We start from the raw sequence: 21,261 nt of genomic DNA on the forward strand, positions 1-21,261 counted from the left end.
GGCTGTTGGCCATTTCATGCTTTAAGTACCCTGGCTGCCTTCATGTCTGGATGCTGTTAGTAAAATCGTCAGTGACAGCTTTCTCATGATTATGCTAAGTACATCCGGCGGTAAGAGAGAGAGAGAGAGAGAGAGCGCGGGGGTGGTTTAGGGCTGGGGTTGGTGCAAGGTGCCTTTTAATGTTCGCATGAGTTCATGTAGTCTGAATTTAGTTGGCTGTCGCTCTTACCTTCGCTTCTTTTTCTTCTTCTTCTTCTTTCCAAGAGGAAACAGGAATTGATTCCATAAAACTGACAATCCGAGAGAGAGAGAGAGAGAGAGAGAGAGAGAGAGAGAGAGAGAGAGAGAGAGAAAAAATCTGCATAGCTTTTTTTTGGTATAAATGAGGACAAATAATTATTTTCCCGAATTTCAGTCATGATTCTAGACTCTAGTGAATTTGGCGACAATAGTTCCCGTTCCTTGCGGGGTGACTATACAGACTGATTAATTAATTAGTTAATTAAGAAAGAAAGAAAGAAAGGAAGACTTCAAGAAGGAAAAAGGACGGATAATAAATGACAAAAAATGAACGGAACTCCTGCTTTTTATAACTCTCTCTCTCTCTCTCTCTCTCTCTCTTTTTAATGCGTGCTATAAATGTAAAACCTGACTCGTGCTTGAGTTTCAGCTGTATATCACTAAACGTAAATGACAAATCGACTCTCCATCAACGTAGATGCAGTCATCCACGCCTTAAATCCGGATGCCCATTGACCTCAGGTCATGTGGAAGGCAGTGGCAGGAACAGTGACCTCTGAGGCTGTGACATGCCCTGATGTCCGCCAGTATTAGAGTTGTCCTTTAATGCAGACAAAAACGTTCCACCCTTTCAGAATACAAGCAGATCCTCATTGCCGTCGGTGGAAAGTACGTTTTCGGGAGAGACCACATTCTTTTCGTTCCATACACTTGGTATCACTTCTGCTTTGTTGTAAACAGCGAGGACCGCACTGGGACATTCTACGTTAACGGGTGAGTGATGTTTTGTCATTGTTAGACTGAGGTCACTAAGAAGTCCTTTGACGTTTGGCTTTCAGCATCATTCGTGAACTCTTCCTGTGCATTCATAAATACACCAAAATTATTAAAAAAGAAATTTTTCATTGCAAACTCAAATGACTTCTTACAATCAACTTTACTAGCTGAAGTTTGCCGCAGGCCCCGTATTATAAACCTAACATATTTTATATATTAGTTTCTTTATTTCTCAGACTTGACTTTTGTAGTGTGAGGGTGTGCAACCCGCTAGTTTGTGTATGTTAAAGAGAGAGCGAGAGAGATGAATATCATTTCAGCTGGCTTGCATTGTGAAACTGGAGCATTCAGAAAAGTGAATAGCGTAAAAATAAAGCAGATATATGCAAAAAAAGAAGATCGAACATTTTTAAAAAGATGGTTAAGGAAAGGGACGAATTAATATTTATTTTTTAGGCTAAAGAAACAAAAAAAAAAGGCCTAAACAATTTTAAATTAAGTTTCTCAAAACCGAATGTCACTGTCATGAATGGTTTTAAAGCTTCTTTACCACAAAATGAATTTTCCAAATGCACCTGTGTTTAGAGAACGCACATACAAACACGTATATACATATATATATATATATATATATATATATATATATATATATATATATATATATATATATATACATATATATATGTATATATATATATATATATACATATATATATATATATATATATATATATATATATATATATATATATATATATATATATATATATATATATATATATATATATATTCTTTAATTTTCTGTTGATGGAGGAGCCCATAGGTCCACAACCTACCTCACCACACTCACTAGATGGATTTGGGTAAATGACCTGTGCTGGAAAAGGTCTTGTTTAATCTCAAAAAAACTCTTTCTATGCTTAGCCTGGTTTAGTTTTCTGAATAACAATAACTGGATACAAAAAACTACAGAAAACACAAAACATGCAATAGCAACCCCATATGTATACATGTACATTATATATATGTATATATATAAATATACCTGTATGTGTATATATATAAATATATATATATATATATATATATATATATATATATATATATATATATATATATATATATATATATGTGTGTGTGTGTGTGTGTGTGTGTGTGTGTGTGTGTGTGCGTGTGTGTGCTGGCATAAGGTAGCAAAACGTAGCGTAATCTATACCAACCAACAACACCCGATTCTTTCAAAATCTGCTGGTTGGTCATAGTCCAGTGATCGACATCAAGCCTCTTACTCTTGACTGAGGAAGGTCCACACCAGGCCTCTTAATCCTTATGACACCTTAACAAAATCTTGGGAATGTGCCTGTGCTGTCATAAGCTCGCTTATTCCAAAACAATCATCACCAACCCTAGATTATTTATATCTTCTGGGGGAGTGTTTGTGTATTTGTGTTTGTGTGTTTATAATATTTACCTCCGTAGGGGGGTAGTGCCGTCATTGTATCTCATGTGGTGCACTGTAGGCATTACTTGAGGTTCTTTGCAGCGTGCATTCAGCCCCTAGCTGCAACCTCTTTTGTTCCTTTTACTGTAACTCCTTTCATATTCTCTTTCTTCCATCTTACTTTCAACCCTCTCCTAACAACTGATTCATAGTGCAACTGCGAGGTTTTCCTCCTGTTACACCTTTCAAACCTTTTACTGTCAATTTCCGTTTCAGCGCTGAATAACCTCAAAGGTCCCAGTGCTGGGCCTTTGGCATGAAGTCTATATTCAATTCATATAATACTTACCTCTTGATTTCCTATTTCTAGGAAACTCCACAAAGTGAACCGGTTAACCCAGAGGCACATTTTGATGAACGGTTCCCTCGTCTTGGGTCAAGAGACAGACAAGGTCGACGGGGGCTACCAGGAGCTTCAGTCATTCTGTGGCACCTTGACAGGGTTCAAGTAAGTTGAAGGAAAGGTTTTCTCTCTTTCCCCTGCTTCGACGGCATTCAAGCAACCTGTTGGACAACGGCGTCTCTCTTGTGACTTGACGGCCTTCAGACAAACTGACGGAACAAAGGTGCCTTGCCTGTGACTTCACGAAGTTCGAGTAAATAGACGGGGCGAAGTCTCAAGTCAAACTTGATGATGTTGAAGTGATATGATAGAATGATTTTGTGCTGCGAGCCTGCGCTCACAATCTTCTTCTTCTTCTTCTTCTTCTTCTTCTTCTTCTTCTTCTTCTTCTTCTTCTTCTTCTTCTTCTTCTTTCTTCTTCTTCTTCTTCTTATTATTATTATTATTATTATTATTATTATTATTATTATTATTATTATTATTATTATCTGTAATGTACAGACGATCTTTGGAAATTCGTCAAAGAAAGTGTGGAATGATATCCAAATGTAAAAATAATAATAAAACAAAATTGAAGTCGTGAAGCAGCTGACTTGCTACTGGTCACTGCACAAGAAACATTTACCCTGGGTCACCTGGTCATGAAATTACTCTCAGCCATACAGTAAGCTGTAAATTTTCTACTTAGATAGCTGTAAAATCTTTTTGGTAATCAGCTAGACTACAACATTGGCAGCAAGCAAAGTTGCCCCATTGACAACTAAAGCTGGTCCGCTGGTATAGTGGTTAGTGTCGTGGCATGCCACTCAGATGTCACTGGCTCTGTACCATGATCAGTCACTGCTGCAGTGTGGGGTCCGCGCTGGGAGGCTGAAACCAACATTCTTTGCAAGCTTGAATTTCAAGTCAGTGGCCCCTGTGTGCTTGTTCCATGTGAATATTTTTCATCTACTGAAATAACAATAATAATAATAATTGAACCTGGGCTTCTTTTTCTATCTGAAGGAACGATCTTTCACCAGCCTAAAGGAGCTGATGTAAAAAGTGAAAGATGAATCAATAGGAACTCAAATTTCAATATAAAAGTCAGTGGGATGGTTTAACAAATACCTTAATTTAGACCAGGCCCGAAGAAAGCAAAATAGGGGAAGGATGAGGGAGAATTGAGACGCTTGATTGCGAAGCATCAGAGACTGATCAGACATTTTCAATCTTATTCCAGCTTATACTCGAGGCCTCTGGATTCATCGGAGGTTTCGATGTTGGCGTCTTGTCACCCAGGCATCGAAGAGGGGGATCTAGTTGCGTGGTCAGAAGCAGAATGGGAAATTAGTGGCCCTGTCGACGTTCAGGAGATCCAAAAGGAAGAATACTGTGCCCCTAAGAAGTAGGTCTGGGCAGGAGGGCTTTTTCCATCTGGCCTCTCTCTTGTTCGTGCAGAGGGAATTCAATCATTTAACCTTATTTCTAGTAAAAAACCCCATATAGACTCCACTTTTTCTAACCTTGAAGAGCTGTAGCCACTTCCCCCTCCTGATAGCTCATGTGCGTGCAGTGAGGCCTAAAGGGGTGAACAACGCCCCCAGCCCCCAAAAGGGGCGTGGCTAGCCCCTCCCCCCTCTAATCGCTCATATCATTAGGGGCCTAAAAGGGTGTGGCCTCCCCAGACCCCAAATAGACTCCCTCTTCTGAGTGGGCATGGCACACCCCTGACCCAAATCGACTCCAGTTGCATTATAAGCTCATGTCGTGCATGAGCTCATGACCAGGGGAGGCAATGGCGCCCGTGAGCAAATGGACTCCATATCTTATATAAGCTCATGTCGTACATGAACTAATATATGTACACTTAGAGGTGCAAGAGTGTTACCACACAACTCCACTTGTCTTATAAGCTCATGTGCATTACATGAGGTCGAAAAGTGGAGTGCGTGGACACACCATAACTCTCTGAGAATGAAACCATTTTCTGCACCCCGTGACGTCCATAACTCTACGAATAAAACCCGCAATTCAACCTGGCCTCAAATTGAGCTCCACTTTTTGGAGGCGTGTACCTGTAACTCTGGGAGTCAAACCAACATTTCAACCCCCGACCCCAACCTGCCTCACACTTTGCCACACCCCGTCCATAACTCTCTGAGCCAAAACCACCAATTCAACCCCTGACCTCAAATTGACTCACTTTTGAGGTAATGGCCACCTATAACTCTACGAGAATAAAACCAACATTTCTTCAGCCCCCAACCTGGCCACTTTGCACTTCCCAGTGACGTCATGCTCTACAGGAATAAAACCACCAATTCAGCTGACCTCAGTTGACTCCACTTTTTTTGAGGCGTGGCCACCTGTAACTCTACAGAATAAAACTAACATTTCAACCCCGACCCCAACGGCTCCACTTTGCACCCCAGTGACATGTCAGAGGAGGTAAACCACCAATTCAACCTGACCTCAAATTGACTCCACTTTTTGGGGCGTGGCCACCTACTGCTCACAGGGAATAAAACAACATTTCAACCCCAAACCCCAACCTGGCTCCACTTTGCCTTTCCGTGACGTCACGTAACTCTGGAATAAAACCACCAATTCAACCCCTGACCTCAGGTCAGCTCTACTTTTTTTGGGGCGTGACCACCTGTAACTCTACCAGGAATAAAACTATTTCTTCATTGCCTGACTCACACCGCACCCCCGTGACGTCTGCTGTCTACGAATAAAACCACCAATTCAACCCGACCTCAATTGACTCACCACACTTTTCCCTCCTGGCGTCGTAGCTCACGGAATGAGCCGTCACCAACCCCTACTGGTGACTCACCTTTCCTACCCCGTGACGTCACGTAACTCTGGGAATAAAGCCATCCTTCAACCCCTGACCCCAAATCGGCTCATTCCTAACCCGTGGCGTCCGTAACTCTCGAAACCCTTCATTTGAACCCATTGATGGGCTCACCTTGCCCCCGTGACGTCACGTAACTCTACAGGAATAAACCACCCCACCCCAACCCCAAATAGACTCAGTTCACTGCTTTTTGCGACTCATGTCCCCTTGTTGTTTTCAGCGTGGCAGGACGTTTACTCCTCCTCTATATAAAATCTAAATTAATATATGCTATGTGAATGCAGCCTCTCTCTCTCTCTCTCTCTCTCTCAGCCGTTTACATTTTGTAAATGTTAGATGTCATGATAAAAGGATATTTGTATTCTTCAACCTCATGAGACATATATTTATCAGTTGATGTCTCCCCAATAACCGACACACGGATGAAACACAGCCTTACCGCCATGACACCAGCTGACTTCCCCACTCACGTGGTATCTATCATGAATTTGAGTCCCCATAACCTCCATACTACACAAGTTTAAGTAAACACTTTAATTTGTTTATTTATTAATACAGAGTTTGAAGGTTAAATGAAAAATCGAGTAATGAAGCCAATTCAGTTTTTGTTTATTTATTAATACCGAGTTTGAAAGAGTTAAATGAAAAATCAAATGACAGGCAGATTGTTATTTTATATTTGTGTTAATGCTAAATACAGGGGAATGAACAATATTCCATACAAATACATACATTAGAAAAAAACTGTATATACAAACACGAACGCGATAATACATTGCTTTCAACAATATCTTCAACAGAAACACACGGCTACTAAATATTTTCTAACCTGTTCCTTCATCACAGCACTCAGTATATGCCCATACATCTGCTCAGCCACTTTCCCGACCGTTTATCAAAGACGACGTTCATCCTAGCACCTCAAAAGCTTTTAGAATTTAGCTAACAGTTTTTCATATATAAATCTTCACCTTACATATCCAACGGGGATAAATTCTTTTCATGTATTACATAATATTTTACCAGATGCACTCATTTCGTCACTGAATGTAGCTAACACAGGTAAATATTGATTCAACAAGTCGTATTAACACGCCCGCTTTGACCGATGCCAGCGGAAGATAACATACTTGACAAAGTCACGATGATTGAATAATTCTTCCAGCTAGTTTCTTGACCGAGAAGAAAAAATTGGTTGAATCTCATCTGCTTACTATCTCTGTGAGCGATCGGCATGATCTTCATCTTTGGAATAAACCGCTCTTTTATTGCGTATTCGTTCTGCTCTTCAATGGAGCGCCGATACCGTATTGTGTTAATAAGGTAGCTATGGTAGGAATCCAACTTCATCGTTGCATTCCCAAGATGTGATATTTTCGAATCTTTTCACAATGGCGAACCTTCAATACCCTATCACGAGGACATGCACTTATGATGCACCAGTGCGAGAATATCGAAAACCTGCCAACCGGCACGGATAAGCCACGAATGACGTCTGCCACCACCGCCGTAATTCCTGCATGTGACACAATTGGTGGCCACTACTAAACGTGTTCCGCTACAGACATATTTTCGGACAAGTTCCCGAAAACTACTTGCTGGGAGGTTGATGAAGCCATGGCGAGAATCACGTCTTGATGTGATAATCCTTCAGAGATAATGACTGCAGGCTCCTGCCTTTATCACAATCACCGATTACAAATAGTTGTGACGAAGCATCAGAGTCTCTCTCTCCTCCCAGCCATGATTCACACACACGAATAAACAAGTCTTATCATTCCCTCGCCAAGGTCATCCACACATATGACTCATTTATCAAAATCAGTATCCACGTGACTAAACAGCTCCAGCATCATTGTTCCTAAATGTTAATAAGCCACCCACGCATCACCATGCTTCTGTTTCGTTTCTTCCTCACAATCGCCGTCTTGTTTTCCCTCCCCTCCTCACTCATCCTCCCTCCTCACTCCCTTTTTCCCCATATTTCTTACGTTTCGATTTGTTTTTAATGGCTGTATTCCTTAACATCAATCTTCTTACGGCCATTTTATGAAGTAGTGATAATTCGAAATATTATCAACGTGGGTTTTTATTCCCTTGAAATTCTCGAGCTATATCTAAAATATTATAACCTGCGAGTGGATGAGTTAAATCTCCTTCTTCATTCATTCAACCGTGTTAGAATCTTGTAAGTAGTAACAAGCCACGTAACATACTTATTTTGAGTTCTTTAAAAAATATTGAATAATACCTGTTAAATCGGGATTGCTTTTTTTGCAGGAGTCATGTCCCCTTTAATTGTTTTCAACAATCAGGCATTTCTACCTCCTCCAGTCACTGCACCTACACTTTCTATAGGAGGAGGGAGGAGGGAGAGAAGAGAGGTCCGTGGGCGATATAGCGCACAGACAGTTTTTGAATATTAAGAGGGACGTGTCGCTACTACTATTTAACTATCGCATCAACTTGCCAGTACCTCCGGGTTATTAATGTACCATCACAAACCTGCTACATTCATTAACCTCTCGTGAGTAATGGCAGGATAACGTAAAACTCCTTCATTTTCAATTAAAGACTTCCTACCAAACTCGCTGCAATGAGTAATAACGCTGATAGAATAGCCCCCTTTGACTTTTCAGTATATTTTCTTCTTAGATATGGACGTTGTTTTCAAAGGACACAGATGAATTTCTCGTCTACAATTTCTTAAAGTGTTTAATAAACTTCTTATCTTGAGTTAGATTACCTGAGAAAATTTCTAAAGGGTACAAAACGTAGCCACCAAACCACCGTTTAAGATGAATGTTTACATTTGCTTTCACTGGGTGATAAACGAGATGAATAAAATAAAGTTTTATTTTTACGTATTAAAGGCTGCTTACGGTTCATATCACGTTCAATTTAAAGGATTCATCAGCAGAATTGGATTATGCTCGGATAACCTTTCCAATGAACATGTGTGAGTTTTATTATTTTCTTCCTCCTTTAAGAATAGTGATATCATACGTTTTCTATGGTAGATTTGTAGGAATTAATTCTTCACGATAAAATGCACTTCCCTTTGTTTCTTCACCCGCTAAATCTTCCAAGTATACGACTGGATTTTGCGATGTATCACTTTTCCGGATTTAAAAATTTCTAGAGTATTTTTGAATTGTGTATCCTCTAAGAATTGTGTTCCGACGCTCATCGACAATGCATTCGCGTCTCCCAACGTTCAAGAGCAGAAAATGGTGGGAGGATTAACGGGGACAACCTTTTATACATACTCGAAATTGACGTTCAATGTCATCTCTGGCGTTAATGCGTGAACCTCTTGCGGGTGCGACGAAACTCCTATGGGGTTATTGGTTTATAACTCTGGTTAATGTCACATAAGAAGACGTTAATGTATTTTTAAGGTATTCTTATGTGGCTGAGATATCTATATCCGACTTTTAATAATTCATATGACTCTTTCAGCTATAAGAGGATTTGATTTCTCTCGAATAAACACTATATAATTTATATTTTATTATCTAAATATTCTCTGACATATTTGTTATAATATTACTCTACCCTCATCACTATTCAAACGTAGAAATTCCGAAAAATTCGGTAGATTCAGTAACCTTCTTCAAGCGCGACGCATAGTAACTTTATCCTTCTTTTTCAAAGGGAACAATTTGTAGATATCTGGAAAAACACGTCAGCCAAGACCAGCAAATATTTAAAACCCATTATACCAGAGCTAATTTGGACACTGGCTAAATCGGTGCTCGCTGTACTCGCAGTTTAGGTGACATGATTTTCTTCTAGGAATTTTTTCGAGTGACTTTATGCGGTGTGTAAGACTTTTGTCCACACCAGAATTCTTTGCTGTTTCATGTAATTTGGCTATCAGATTTTCGCTACCTGAATAAAGGATTCACCCTTCTGAAACACACCCGTGCATCTCATTTTCACAAAGTTTTTAGCAGTTTTATCCGTTCTTTATCCATATTGGTAAGCTATTTGATATTCCGTTTCACCCAGAATATTAGTTCAGACTGTAACAGTTCAGGTGTTGACAGAGCCAAGTCTACTAACAAATAACCATTAGCGGTTACGTGATGGGAGCCTTTTTTATATATGTGTCGAAAAGGCTGAAACTTTTGACGGCCGAATAACTTTGCCGACCTAGGTTTCAATTTGACTAAAATCCGCGATTTTTCATTAGAATATAATGTGAACAATTCGAAGCCTGCTTCTACTAAACTTGCCAGATGAAACATATTCTGCCGTTATGAATATAACTGAAATAGATGAATGACGTCCCGCTGTGAAGGCGTTAGTGACAAAATTTATTATCACTAGCCTCCGAAAACAATCGTCGAGTATGAATAATAGACCTTTATTAACCTCTGTCTCCCCGCACTGTAATCAAAGGGATTTAAATTTCTTTGGATCTTTAAATTTGGGACCTATTGAGGATGCACATTTCGAGAAGTGTTCAGATACCCCACTGTGCATCAAATGTATTGGAAACGCGTTTTCATAGAGTTCAATGAATTTTTGACAAGGACGAGGACTTACTTACTGTTACTAAACCCCGCGATGATAATACAGGCGGGATTGTAGGCTAGGTCCTAACAACTGCCCAGGAAGGGACCTGCAGCCATGATGTTAGCGCGTTCAAGACTAAGTTGTATACTTTACACACTCACTTTTATACAAGCCTTAATAATAATTAGGAGTGAATGGAAGTTGACAGCAATATGTTGTTTAATTTCCATAATGAAACATATACAGTTTTCCTACAATATCAAAAATACAATGTACAGTAAAAATAATATATAATAAAAATACAATTTAATAATTTAAAAATATAAAAACCAACTGTGTATATGAATATATTATGTACAATATAATATATTAAAATATGAATATAGGATAAAATATATGGTAAAAAATATACAAACTATGACACCGGTCAAAGGTGTGATACGCCTCCTGATTAACTGGAGGAGAGAGGTGAAACCATTTCACTGTCGAGAGAAGTCAAGGCGCCGAAGAGAGAAGAATTAACGTGTATATTTTACTATTCTCTCTTCGACGTTTGAACATCGCTGCCCGCAGAAATGATGTATGATGGATGTAGAGGTCGGAGGAATTGCCCTCTCTGTCTCCTCTTCCTCCTCCCCTCCTCCCCGCCATACCTCCTCCACCCCAATGTCTGAATGTCCATACGCCAACGATTTATAGGTGTCACATAATATCTCTTGTCCTCTAAAGGACAGAGAGATACCTTTCGCTAGCTCGTATGACACATCGTACCTCCTACTCTTTGCAAATTGTGCACACGAGTATAAGTAATCTCATTCTTTTCGATTACAGCTCGATACTGGTCATGCGGAATGGTGTTTTGCCGCTTTGCTATTGCTCCTTTCAAGGTGTTGCACGACTGGTTTCCGTCGGTCACGAATAAACTTTGGGTTTAACGCCGATAAACTCCTCATGAGTTCCGGCTCCCGTTTCAACCTTGACTAACCTAGTTTCCGCCCGTGACTCACATCGCACAATTCGTGGTTTGGGAAATTACTCAAATCGTAAGTTTTGAGCACACCCTTCAGTTCTCGATTGAGGTTATCAGTCGCGAGGAAAAGATCAGAAGCTGTCGGTGTCGGTATAAGGAGCTGAACTCGGTGTCATCTGTACTTTCGAAGAACGTCGTAATAGAGCGATACACCATATCCTTCGCCATGTCTGGTATACTGAAACCGATATAAATCAGGATTCAGCCATGAGACTCTTTGCAATGGTTCTGTGTACCTGTCATTACAGTTTTCCAAAGACTTGTACGTGTGTTTGGATACATTCCTGAGGAGAGGCTTCACCGGTGGTGACGACAGTTCGGGTAGAATAATTCGAATGAATTTTTTAATATTGACACCGAAAAGACCATTCATTATGATTTGCGATGGTGTTCTCTTGTCGGATCGGTCCTCTTTAGCGCCTTTCGGCATTCTCGAAATATATTCCTCAAATAAAAATCCTGTTTGAATTTGTACACTTTTCATATTACATCAACTTCGGACCGAGTCTTATCAATGTTTGTAATAAGGAAGACAGATCAAGTGATTACGCATGGGTAATGCACACACCCCGTCAACCAACATTTTCTTGGGTAACTCACCTTGAATTTATTCATTAGGTTTTTACTATAGGGCGATAGATCCTGGTGAGTCACATTCATGTGATGAATGGCGAGAGGAGATCGTCCGTCTGTGAAACAACATCCGTCTAACTGGTTTAATTATCGACAGGATGAAATAACCGTATTCACCATGAATCAATGGCGGTAATATCGCTAGCGACAAAACTTTCCTAATTCGGCAGGGCAAAGTTCAGTTATTCACCAAGGGCATTTTGTATTTACTCATAATAAGTAAGGATACAAACTAATTAATCAACGTATAATATATACGATTGAGGATCACCTACCTAAAACTGATTTAACTCTAGTTATTAGCTACACACATTGCCTTCGAACTAGACTGCAAAAACCGCCATGGATGTTTTACAAATTGGTGATAGAGTTCACCATTCCGGAAATGAGGGAGACGAATTTTAGAGAATACAAGGAAAACATCGAGCGAGAGAGAGGTAGAGAGTCAAGGTAACGGGCGGGGAGTCTGTAGTCCAAGTGCGCCATGGCAGCCTTCCTCCAAGCTAAATAAACGTCTCTCGCGTCATCCATTAACAAATACAAAATGGTGTAATCTAGAAGATTGGCGCAATTAGCAGCGTTCCAAACCTTGACCACGTGTGCATAGTCCTCGCTGGAAAGGGTTTCCCCTGTAAGTTCCGAATCGAAACACTCTCGAGAAGGGATGCCAGGCTTTCACCAGGATATTGAAACCCGTCACATAATCACTTAAGAGGGTAGTACCTCTGTTTACCCCGTACCCAAAACTAAATCAGACAATCCCCGAGAATACTGGGTTAACAACTACGTACGATTTCGAGGGAACCTTTCTGTTTGATATGACTCGAGGCGAGACTGAAAGAGTCCCTCTAATCACGTGTTGCTATCACGAATCTCAGTGCCTGATGCAGCTAGTAAAATTTACTACCCTCGCGTTTCCAGAATTTCAAAATCATGTGAGCCCCACTCTTTCAAGACCAAGGGCGATGTCATGTGACAAATTATTATTACGAACACTATATTAAGAATCGGCTCCTTAAATTGAATCTTTAAATTACACTGTTGACACAGTGCACACAGAAAGTTATTATCCCATTATACAGAATATGGAAGCGTGATGTCTCTACCAGCATTTCGTGACTCAGCCTTCAGATTCGACGTTGCAGCCTTCGCAATGAGTGCTCGCTGACGCTTACGGGTGGATTCAGGAGTCATATGTAAGGATACGCGCACACGCATTCGTTCGCGCGCAATAACGCCCAGTCAGTTCATGTTCTGCAAACAATCATCAACGCATTTCTCTCCGTGACTTAGTCTGTAAGGTACAATATTCCCCGTTCTACCGTCATAACGATCGCGTAACGATAGCGAAAGCTTTTCTGCCGAGATACTATTCTCCGGATCGTCCTCTCCGGTCTTCGGTTGAATATTATACGCTTCAAAATCAGAGAAAGCCATGTGTAAGTTGGCTGCAGAGCACTAACAGTAAACGCTGTTTAAATTGACCGGGTTCGGTGTTCGACAGTGGTTCGAAGCAGGTACAGGCCTGAGTGTGTGTGCCTCGCGGATGGTGGGACTATTAAACAGAGTCAAACGAATTGCCGAACACATACCACCCGCGTGCGCTCAGTCCCCCGCCCCTGCTTGAATCGTGTCAGAACACATTCACGAATGCCAACATATCCTTAATCAACGCAACGTGTGGTCGTCGGTGATTAATAACAACAGCCAAATGACAGCTTTGGGGGTTACCTTTCCTCGCCAGATGTACCGTCAATGTTTTTCCGCTGTTTCCCCATGCCTAGATACATAATTTATGCAGATATATGTTGAGGTTATTCCTTTTCTAATGTTTGGAAAGTCATGGTCAACGGCATATCTGGCGGTATTTGATATTCGTGCCCCCTCCCCATCCTCCTCATTAAGACACGAGAGTTGATGTGCGATGTGAGAAGAGGTTGTCCCGGAATTACAACGTAAGCTTCTAATGCTGTAATAACACGGTTGTACCCGGATTTGAATGATGACTAACCTGATCACTACCACGGACTCCCGCCAGGATACGCCTTGAAGTTATAATATTCACTAACTCACGCCGCGTGATGAGTTCAACCTGTCCCACGCTTGAGGTCATACACACCAGCCCAGACCACTCAGTCCACGGTTAGTCTTTCTTCCAAGTTGTGCTTCAAGCTCAATAGCCTCCTCCGGGAGTGCCGATCAGTCAATCGTAGTGAGGATAGGCAGGGTACATAAATAAAAACATTTTTCATTCATGTCGCCTAGCATCCTCACACTGGTGATAACACACAAGTGAAACATAGCCGAGCAGGCCTCTTTCAAGGGAAGTTACTGAGCACATCTTCGCGTAATCGGGCTATACTACTATGCTTCATTGCCACGTCAATGTGACCCTACCGCAACCACGCAATGAATGGTACTCACTGCCTTGTTACCCTCCGTTCTTTCCCTCGCGGTGCAGATCCTCCGCAATGCGTGACGCTTCATTATTATTACTCCCAACAAATCTTCATCTAATGAAATGCCGCTTGCGAAGGGATAATAAAGATCGTGTTAGTGCACCGGAGTGAACGTGTGATATAATAATAATAATAATAATAATAATAATAATAATAATAATAATAATAATAATAATAACTGCAAAAACAACTTTATGATAATGTAATAATAATGTATGTTTTACACAGATCGAATTATTGGTTGAGGATGATTCATCGCCAGCGGCTAGAAACTTGGACATCTTCTTTAATGACATTGTGATCATAATGAAGATAACAAATTCATGAATGCTGCATGACATATCATAGACGTGGAGGTTTTATGTATAACACATGAACGTGGAGGTTTTTATATTACACATGTATTTATAAACCCGATGCCCATTGTTAGTCATACAGTCTACAACAACATGTTATAGCGTCCACATCTTATACGTGAATAACAAAAGCATGGTACATTTTCCAGAAAACCGGGCGTGTAAATTTGCAATGGGTTAGCTGCTAATATCATTACAAGTGGAATATGAAGTGGGCCTAGTGAGTCATTCTCCCGAGAATTATATTCCGCTATTAAACCAGAGGAACATTGATTTACCTATTCAATTTAACGTGATCTATAACGAGTCAGTTGGAAACGTTTATACTTATATTTATAAGTCCATTTCGGGTTTGTTAGGTGAGGTGATGAATGTCATGACTAGAGCGTTTTAATGCGGAAATTATTAGAACCAATTATCTGGATTTTTTACGGTGAGCATATTAAGACTATCCGCAGGGACGGTTTATTCTCATGGAATGATGACACGAAGTGTGGCATTCACATGTCGATGCGGAGTGGCCAAGTTGACATGATTGATTCGGTGGTCGCTCAGTGCTAAAGCGAAGACTAATATGTTTAGTTTCAGTAAGAAAAAGTCAATTATTTAATATACAGTTCGGGTGCGTTGAGACCTCACACGCGGTAAATATATTCCATCAAGGCGTTAGACCGTTTACCTGTATTCGGGTATCGTTCAACCTACCATCTTGGGTGATAAAATGGTTAATCTCATAGAACTGTTTCACGTTAGGATGTGCATGGTAAGGTCCGCATAATGCCATTTATAAACCTTTAAATACCGTTGACGTATTGGATTACATTACCATCGATGTCTCCGGATCAGAACGGTGAAGAAATAATGTTTTACTGAAAATGGGGTTGTATCCATTATGGTCTGCATATAAGACCTGGAAATAAAACGCTATCGAACTTTTCTTATAAATGCCATTCGTGACATACCCATCGTAGTATTGTAACCGACATGGCTGGTAGACACACCATATATTTGAGCAGTCTCAGCTGTTTAGACACGCATACAAAAATACACCTTCGAAATTTGCCAATAGATTACCTACACCTATATTATTACTAATGGGGTTAAGATATGAAATGGGATTTAACTTCGATCATGTTCCAGGAGTTCATTGCCATATATTATCAGATGATTTATTCACTCTCAATTCATTGCAGAGCACGTCATAAACGTGATGACATACATCTTGTACAGACAGAATAGCGATGTTAGCGGGGATGTGAAAAGGAGCTCGTGAGAGCTCTTAATAAGGACGTGCCTGATTATTTGAAAGTTTATTACGGTGATAATTTCATAAATTATTTAATAGTAACAGTATATTTCATTGGGATGAAGATTTAAGGAGAATTACTTATGCCACGTATCAAGAGAAGAAACTGAGACCGAGAGGACGTTAAAAGTATATACGTAAAATTTAATTGGAAAAGCCATGAAATTATTAGGTTTTCATATTAATACTGGTTATGAAATATATGGTGGGCATTAATGAATTGAATGAACACGTTTCCATGATTCTCTACCTGATAATTGTGGGGTAGATTATATATATGTGTATACGGATATATATAGTTCAATAAACGGTTTTGGTGGGAGACTAGTCAATATGTTGGACTGTTTTTACTTTGTAAGTGGTAGAGGAAAAAGGGAATACATAATGATCTACAAATTGTTGAACACGAACATCTTGGATCAGATTTCTATTCTTATCACGGATCAAAATGGACACCTTTTACATTTCGCTAAAGACTCAGCGTTGCCTTTACTGCTCCGTATAAAACCTAGAGAAAATTAGATGAATAGGTACGTATATAATTCGATGTTCACCCTTCCAGCATTCACTTATTCGTGATCGTAACACCCTCGAGTCAACTAGAACCGTGTGAATCAGCTCCACTTAAATTGTTTGGGAATAGTATAAACAGTAAAATGATGTTAATTCGCACTTTCTTCAGAGGCGGAATTAAAAACTATTTTTATCAGACCCTTTATTAAGGAGAGGGCGGGGTTTGAGGATATTTCCGTTTTCTATCCCGGTCACTTGGGAGAAAGTGGTATTTTCTACTATAAGTGGTATTTTTGTACGAGTACTTCCTTTTTCTGTTAATGCCGCGAAACCTTCAGTTAATGAATTCGGTAGATCTAGCATTGTTATCTGTTATGATGAAGCAACGGTTTTACCAACAAAATCCTTAAAACGAAATGGTATAAGAGCCCTCCAAAACTACTGGACAATGAATTTTAAGCGGTACTGGAAGGGAAAGAAGAAGAACTTAGACAGGAGAAAACGGTGAAACGATTTAGTTAGACGGTCGAGTGTGGGAGAAAAAAAAAAACGTAGGAAGAGAGGAAGGGATACGCGTTAAATCTAGAAATTACATAATGGACGTGTACGATCTTTTAGCAACTCATTCATCAATTGACATTCGGCGGGTACACGCACTCGTTCTCCCTTCATCTCAAATTATATCAACACAAATATAGTGGTAGTCAGTTCCTAACATACCCGGAACTGGTAATCAAATTCCTGTTTGTCATTATATTGCGGGTATATCCTAGTTGTTCCCAGATATTTAATAGACAGGAGAATTGTGAAACTTCAATTAATTCAAAGGAAGAACTGGATTTTACACCTTGCAATATTTCCGTAAATCAAATTCTAACTGATAAATATATAGAATTTCGCATTAATGGGGTGAGTTCTTTCTTAGATTTGTCAAGTATAGCTTTAGAATTATATATCACAATAGATAAGACCGGCGCGCAATTGCAGATGATCGTGTCTGTCGTTAATGGTCTAAGTAATACATTATTTAAATCCGCTTCTGTTTTCTTGAATGAAAGTTAGGTGGGAATCCTGTCCTGTATTTAACTATCAATCATATCAAAATGCCAAAAATGATAAAGCCTCGGCATTACACCTACCACCGGTCGGGCAGGATTGCATATGATGACTATCATGTAACACGGGGTAACTCGACAATTTACCAATACCTTCAGTCAAACCAGCAGGTGGGGAGACGAAATTGTAGGCGACATTAAAACAGAGACGTGCATACATATTTTCCACTGCTTTTGGATATGGCGACTATGAACGCATGTGTTGGCTGGATTCGATTGACGAGGCTTGGGCTCGAATTGTAAAATAATAACTGGAGTTATAAATTTGCCCACACAGACGGACATTTAAATGTGATAAATATAGAAAAAGGTCAGTATGGATCGATAAGTTACCCCACATTATAACGCAATGTCGGCTTTAAATGAGGCAGTAGCAGTTAATCCCCTATACAATATATATTTGATAAGACTGCTAAGACATACGTTATTATTGGGCAAAATGAAAATTCGGTTTTATTTAATCAACCTTTTAACAGTTGTATACCTGAAAAAATCATTGGCCATGATTGATATGGAAACATTTTCCAGGTGATTACGCGTAATAGCCTGCTATTTTCCAATCTTTCGATTTAAATAATATACATATTACCGTTAATGGGAATACTGTATATAATATTCAATGCAGTTTCCCTAATACCATCATGCAATTATATCACGAGACATGAAAAGTATAGGGGTGGCGGTGATAATCTGATCCTTATGATAGTTTTAAAAATGGTAGAGCTGTTGCTTTAATTTTGTGGTGGAAGATGTTGAAGATTCCATGCCAGTGGAGATTTAAACAAACCTGCGAATATCGATCCAGGCTGGGGTACGGCTACTAACCCTTGCATTATTTTGCGCTAGGATACAAAGGAGTATTTTAACGGTGGATGCGGATAGAGTTATTCGGTGTGATGTTGGGGTTAAATAGAATGGATACAAAGAGAATTGAAATAAGTTTAAAAAGGTTCACTCGGTGACCGGGTTAAATATTAGAGTGTATTTCACTTCGGATGAAGTAAGTTAGTAACCATTGTGAAATAGAATCAAACCTTTGGTTTATATCAATACATTATTAAGATCTACTGATATTAATATTGTCGGTCATTGGGTATGTTTTTATGTGGAAAAATCACCTAGAAAATAATCTTCTTTTTTTGATGATTGCAGTATAAATCCTAAGTTTATTCGAATGACTTCTCTAAATTTATATATACACATCCCAAATGTAGCCTCTATCATTAATAAAACAAATACAACCCGATAAATCCGTACAAATGCGGTCTTTACGTTAGTTTTTAATTTCATTGCGTAGTCACCAGGTGCAAACAGTATTATCAGCAATACAAAAATGTATTCTCATTCACTCGTTTGAAGGAGAGCAATGATAAATGGATATAACGGGATATTATTTAAATATTTGAAAAAGTTTAAATGTTCACATTGGAGTCAGAGGTCAAACGTGCTATTACATACAAGGAATGTCTCACATCTTAAACAACTAAGGTAAATGCATATTTTCTTTGATTTTTATAGTTACCCCATTTACATTCTGTTAAGAATGCCTCTTCTATATATGTATCATACCGTGAATCACATAACTATTTTTACTTGTTCCAGGATGAACTGTGAGAGATCATTCACCCGTGAACGTCGGTGATAAAATGCTAAGACGTCTTAGTCGTTTCCTCTTAAACACTTTTCGGAATATTCGCCTTATCATAAGGATACACGTGGACGTTATATTGGGATGTGTGCTGAGACAGTCTGACGGTGATTAGTGTATTGAATTTGTACACTGTCTTTGTGTGGTCAATAAATCATATGAATAATCATATACGTGTTTTTTTTACTATGCCCACAATCCATTGGAAATCAAAAACAGAAAACGAAAAAAGAAGTGCGTGTTTCTATGGAATCAAAGAGCACATTATTAAATAAATATATAACACATCAGTTTTATACCCTTCACCAGGTTGCTCGTTTCCTTCCGGTAGTGGGTGGTGGCGGAGTTGGTGGGAGTTGCTGCTGTGGGCTGTCAGCGAAGTTTGTTGCATCTCCTGCTACTTCTTCTTCTGCTCCTGTATGGTCATGACCTGTTTCACCTTCTAATAAATGTGTTGGGGCTCCAGCACCACCGTGTAATAGTGTCTGACCTGAGTGGCTACTTCGTCCAGCTGAAACAGTTCCTTCTGGAGTTATTTCCCATATCTGAAGAGAAATAATGACTGTTTTATATATTCTGTTTCTTTCAGCAGGTACATTATTTCATACTGAATATCTATTCCGTATACAGATGAATCTTATTTGCTGTTTTAATATTTACTATATGTTCAGTAAATGGGAAACTGTTTATATACTATACTGAATAGTGTGGGGAATGACGTTCGGTCAAGAGAAATACTTGATACTTACTCTTTTATAAACTTTGGGCATGAATAACGTCAATTTCCTTGTCGGCTGTATTTATGGTGTTCAGTCAGAAAGTAATATCAGGTGTGACCACGGTGTTCGTTTGGTATTGTATTCAAAGATGTAGATCCACACCGATCTGTGTGGATGACCTTTGGCGTGAGGAATGATAGACGTTTATTCGTGTGTGTGTGAATCATGGCTGGGAGAGGGCGGTCTTCGTCACAACTGGTTTTTGTAATCATTGATTGTGATGTAAAGGCAGGGAGCTCGGGTAGCTCGGTATCTCTTGAAGGATTATCACATCAAGACGTGGTTTTTTCTCGCCATGGCTTCATCAACCTCCTCGTGCAAAGTTAGTTTTTCGGGAACTTGTCCGAAAAGTATATTCAGGAAGCGGAACAGTGTTTAGTAGTGGCCACTAATTATACATGCAGGAATTACGGTGGTGGCAGACGTCATTCCGTGCTTATCCGTATGCCGAGTTGGCAGGTTTTCGATATTCTCGCGCCTGGTGCATCATATGCATGTCACTCGTGATAGGGTATTGAAGGTTCCGCCATTGTGAAAGAAGACGCAATATCACATCTTGGGAATGCAACGATGAAGTTGATCTCCACCATGCTTCTGCCAGTAACACAATACGGTATCGGCGCCCCCATTGAAGAGAACAGATATGCACAAAGGGCATTGGCTTATTCCAAGATGAAGATCATGCCGATCGTTTGGCCAGAGATAGTAAGCAGATGAGATTCAACCATACTGTCGATCAAAGAATTGAAGGAAAATTATCTAATCATCGTATGACTTTGTCCAAGTATGTTATCTTTCCCGCTGGCATCCCGGTCAAGCGGGCGTGTTAATACGACTTGGTTGAATCAATGTTTATAATGTTGGCTACATTCAGTGATGAAATGAGCAAAATTGGTAAAATATGTTGCCGTGCTTCATAATGAAAAATTTATCCCTGTTGGAGAAAGGTGCGTGGAGAAGATTTATATATGAAAAACTTGTTAGCTAAATTTAAAAGCTTTGAGGTGCTAGATGAAACGTCGTCTTTGATAAACCGTTAGAAGTGCTGGAGTAGATGTATGTGGCATATACTGAGGCTGTGATGTGAAGAACAGGTTAGAAAATATTTGTGTATGTGTTTCGTTGAAGTATTGTTTTGGAAAAGCGATAAATATATTATCGCGTTCGTGTTTGTATATACAGTTTTCTAATG

General features: G+C 39.6%; 1 protein-coding gene across 1 annotated transcript in view; it reads left to right on the plus strand.

Moving 5' to 3' along the window:
* Positions 1-21,261, plus strand: part of LOC136827749 (uncharacterized) — a 51,432-nt gene that overhangs the window by 18,690 nt on the left and 11,481 nt on the right. Inside the window, exons 4-6 of the mRNA XM_067085209.1 lie at positions 876-1,014; positions 2,829-2,966; positions 4,084-4,248. Of these exons, the coding sequence (XP_066941310.1) occupies positions 876-1,014; positions 2,829-2,966; positions 4,084-4,248 (442 nt within the window). The remainder of the gene's footprint in view (positions 1-875; positions 1,015-2,828; positions 2,967-4,083; positions 4,249-21,261) is intronic.

This window comes from Macrobrachium rosenbergii, chromosome 42 (genome assembly GCF_040412425.1).
Source record: "Macrobrachium rosenbergii isolate ZJJX-2024 chromosome 42, ASM4041242v1, whole genome shotgun sequence".
NCBI lineage: Eukaryota > Metazoa > Arthropoda > Malacostraca > Decapoda > Palaemonidae > Macrobrachium > Macrobrachium rosenbergii.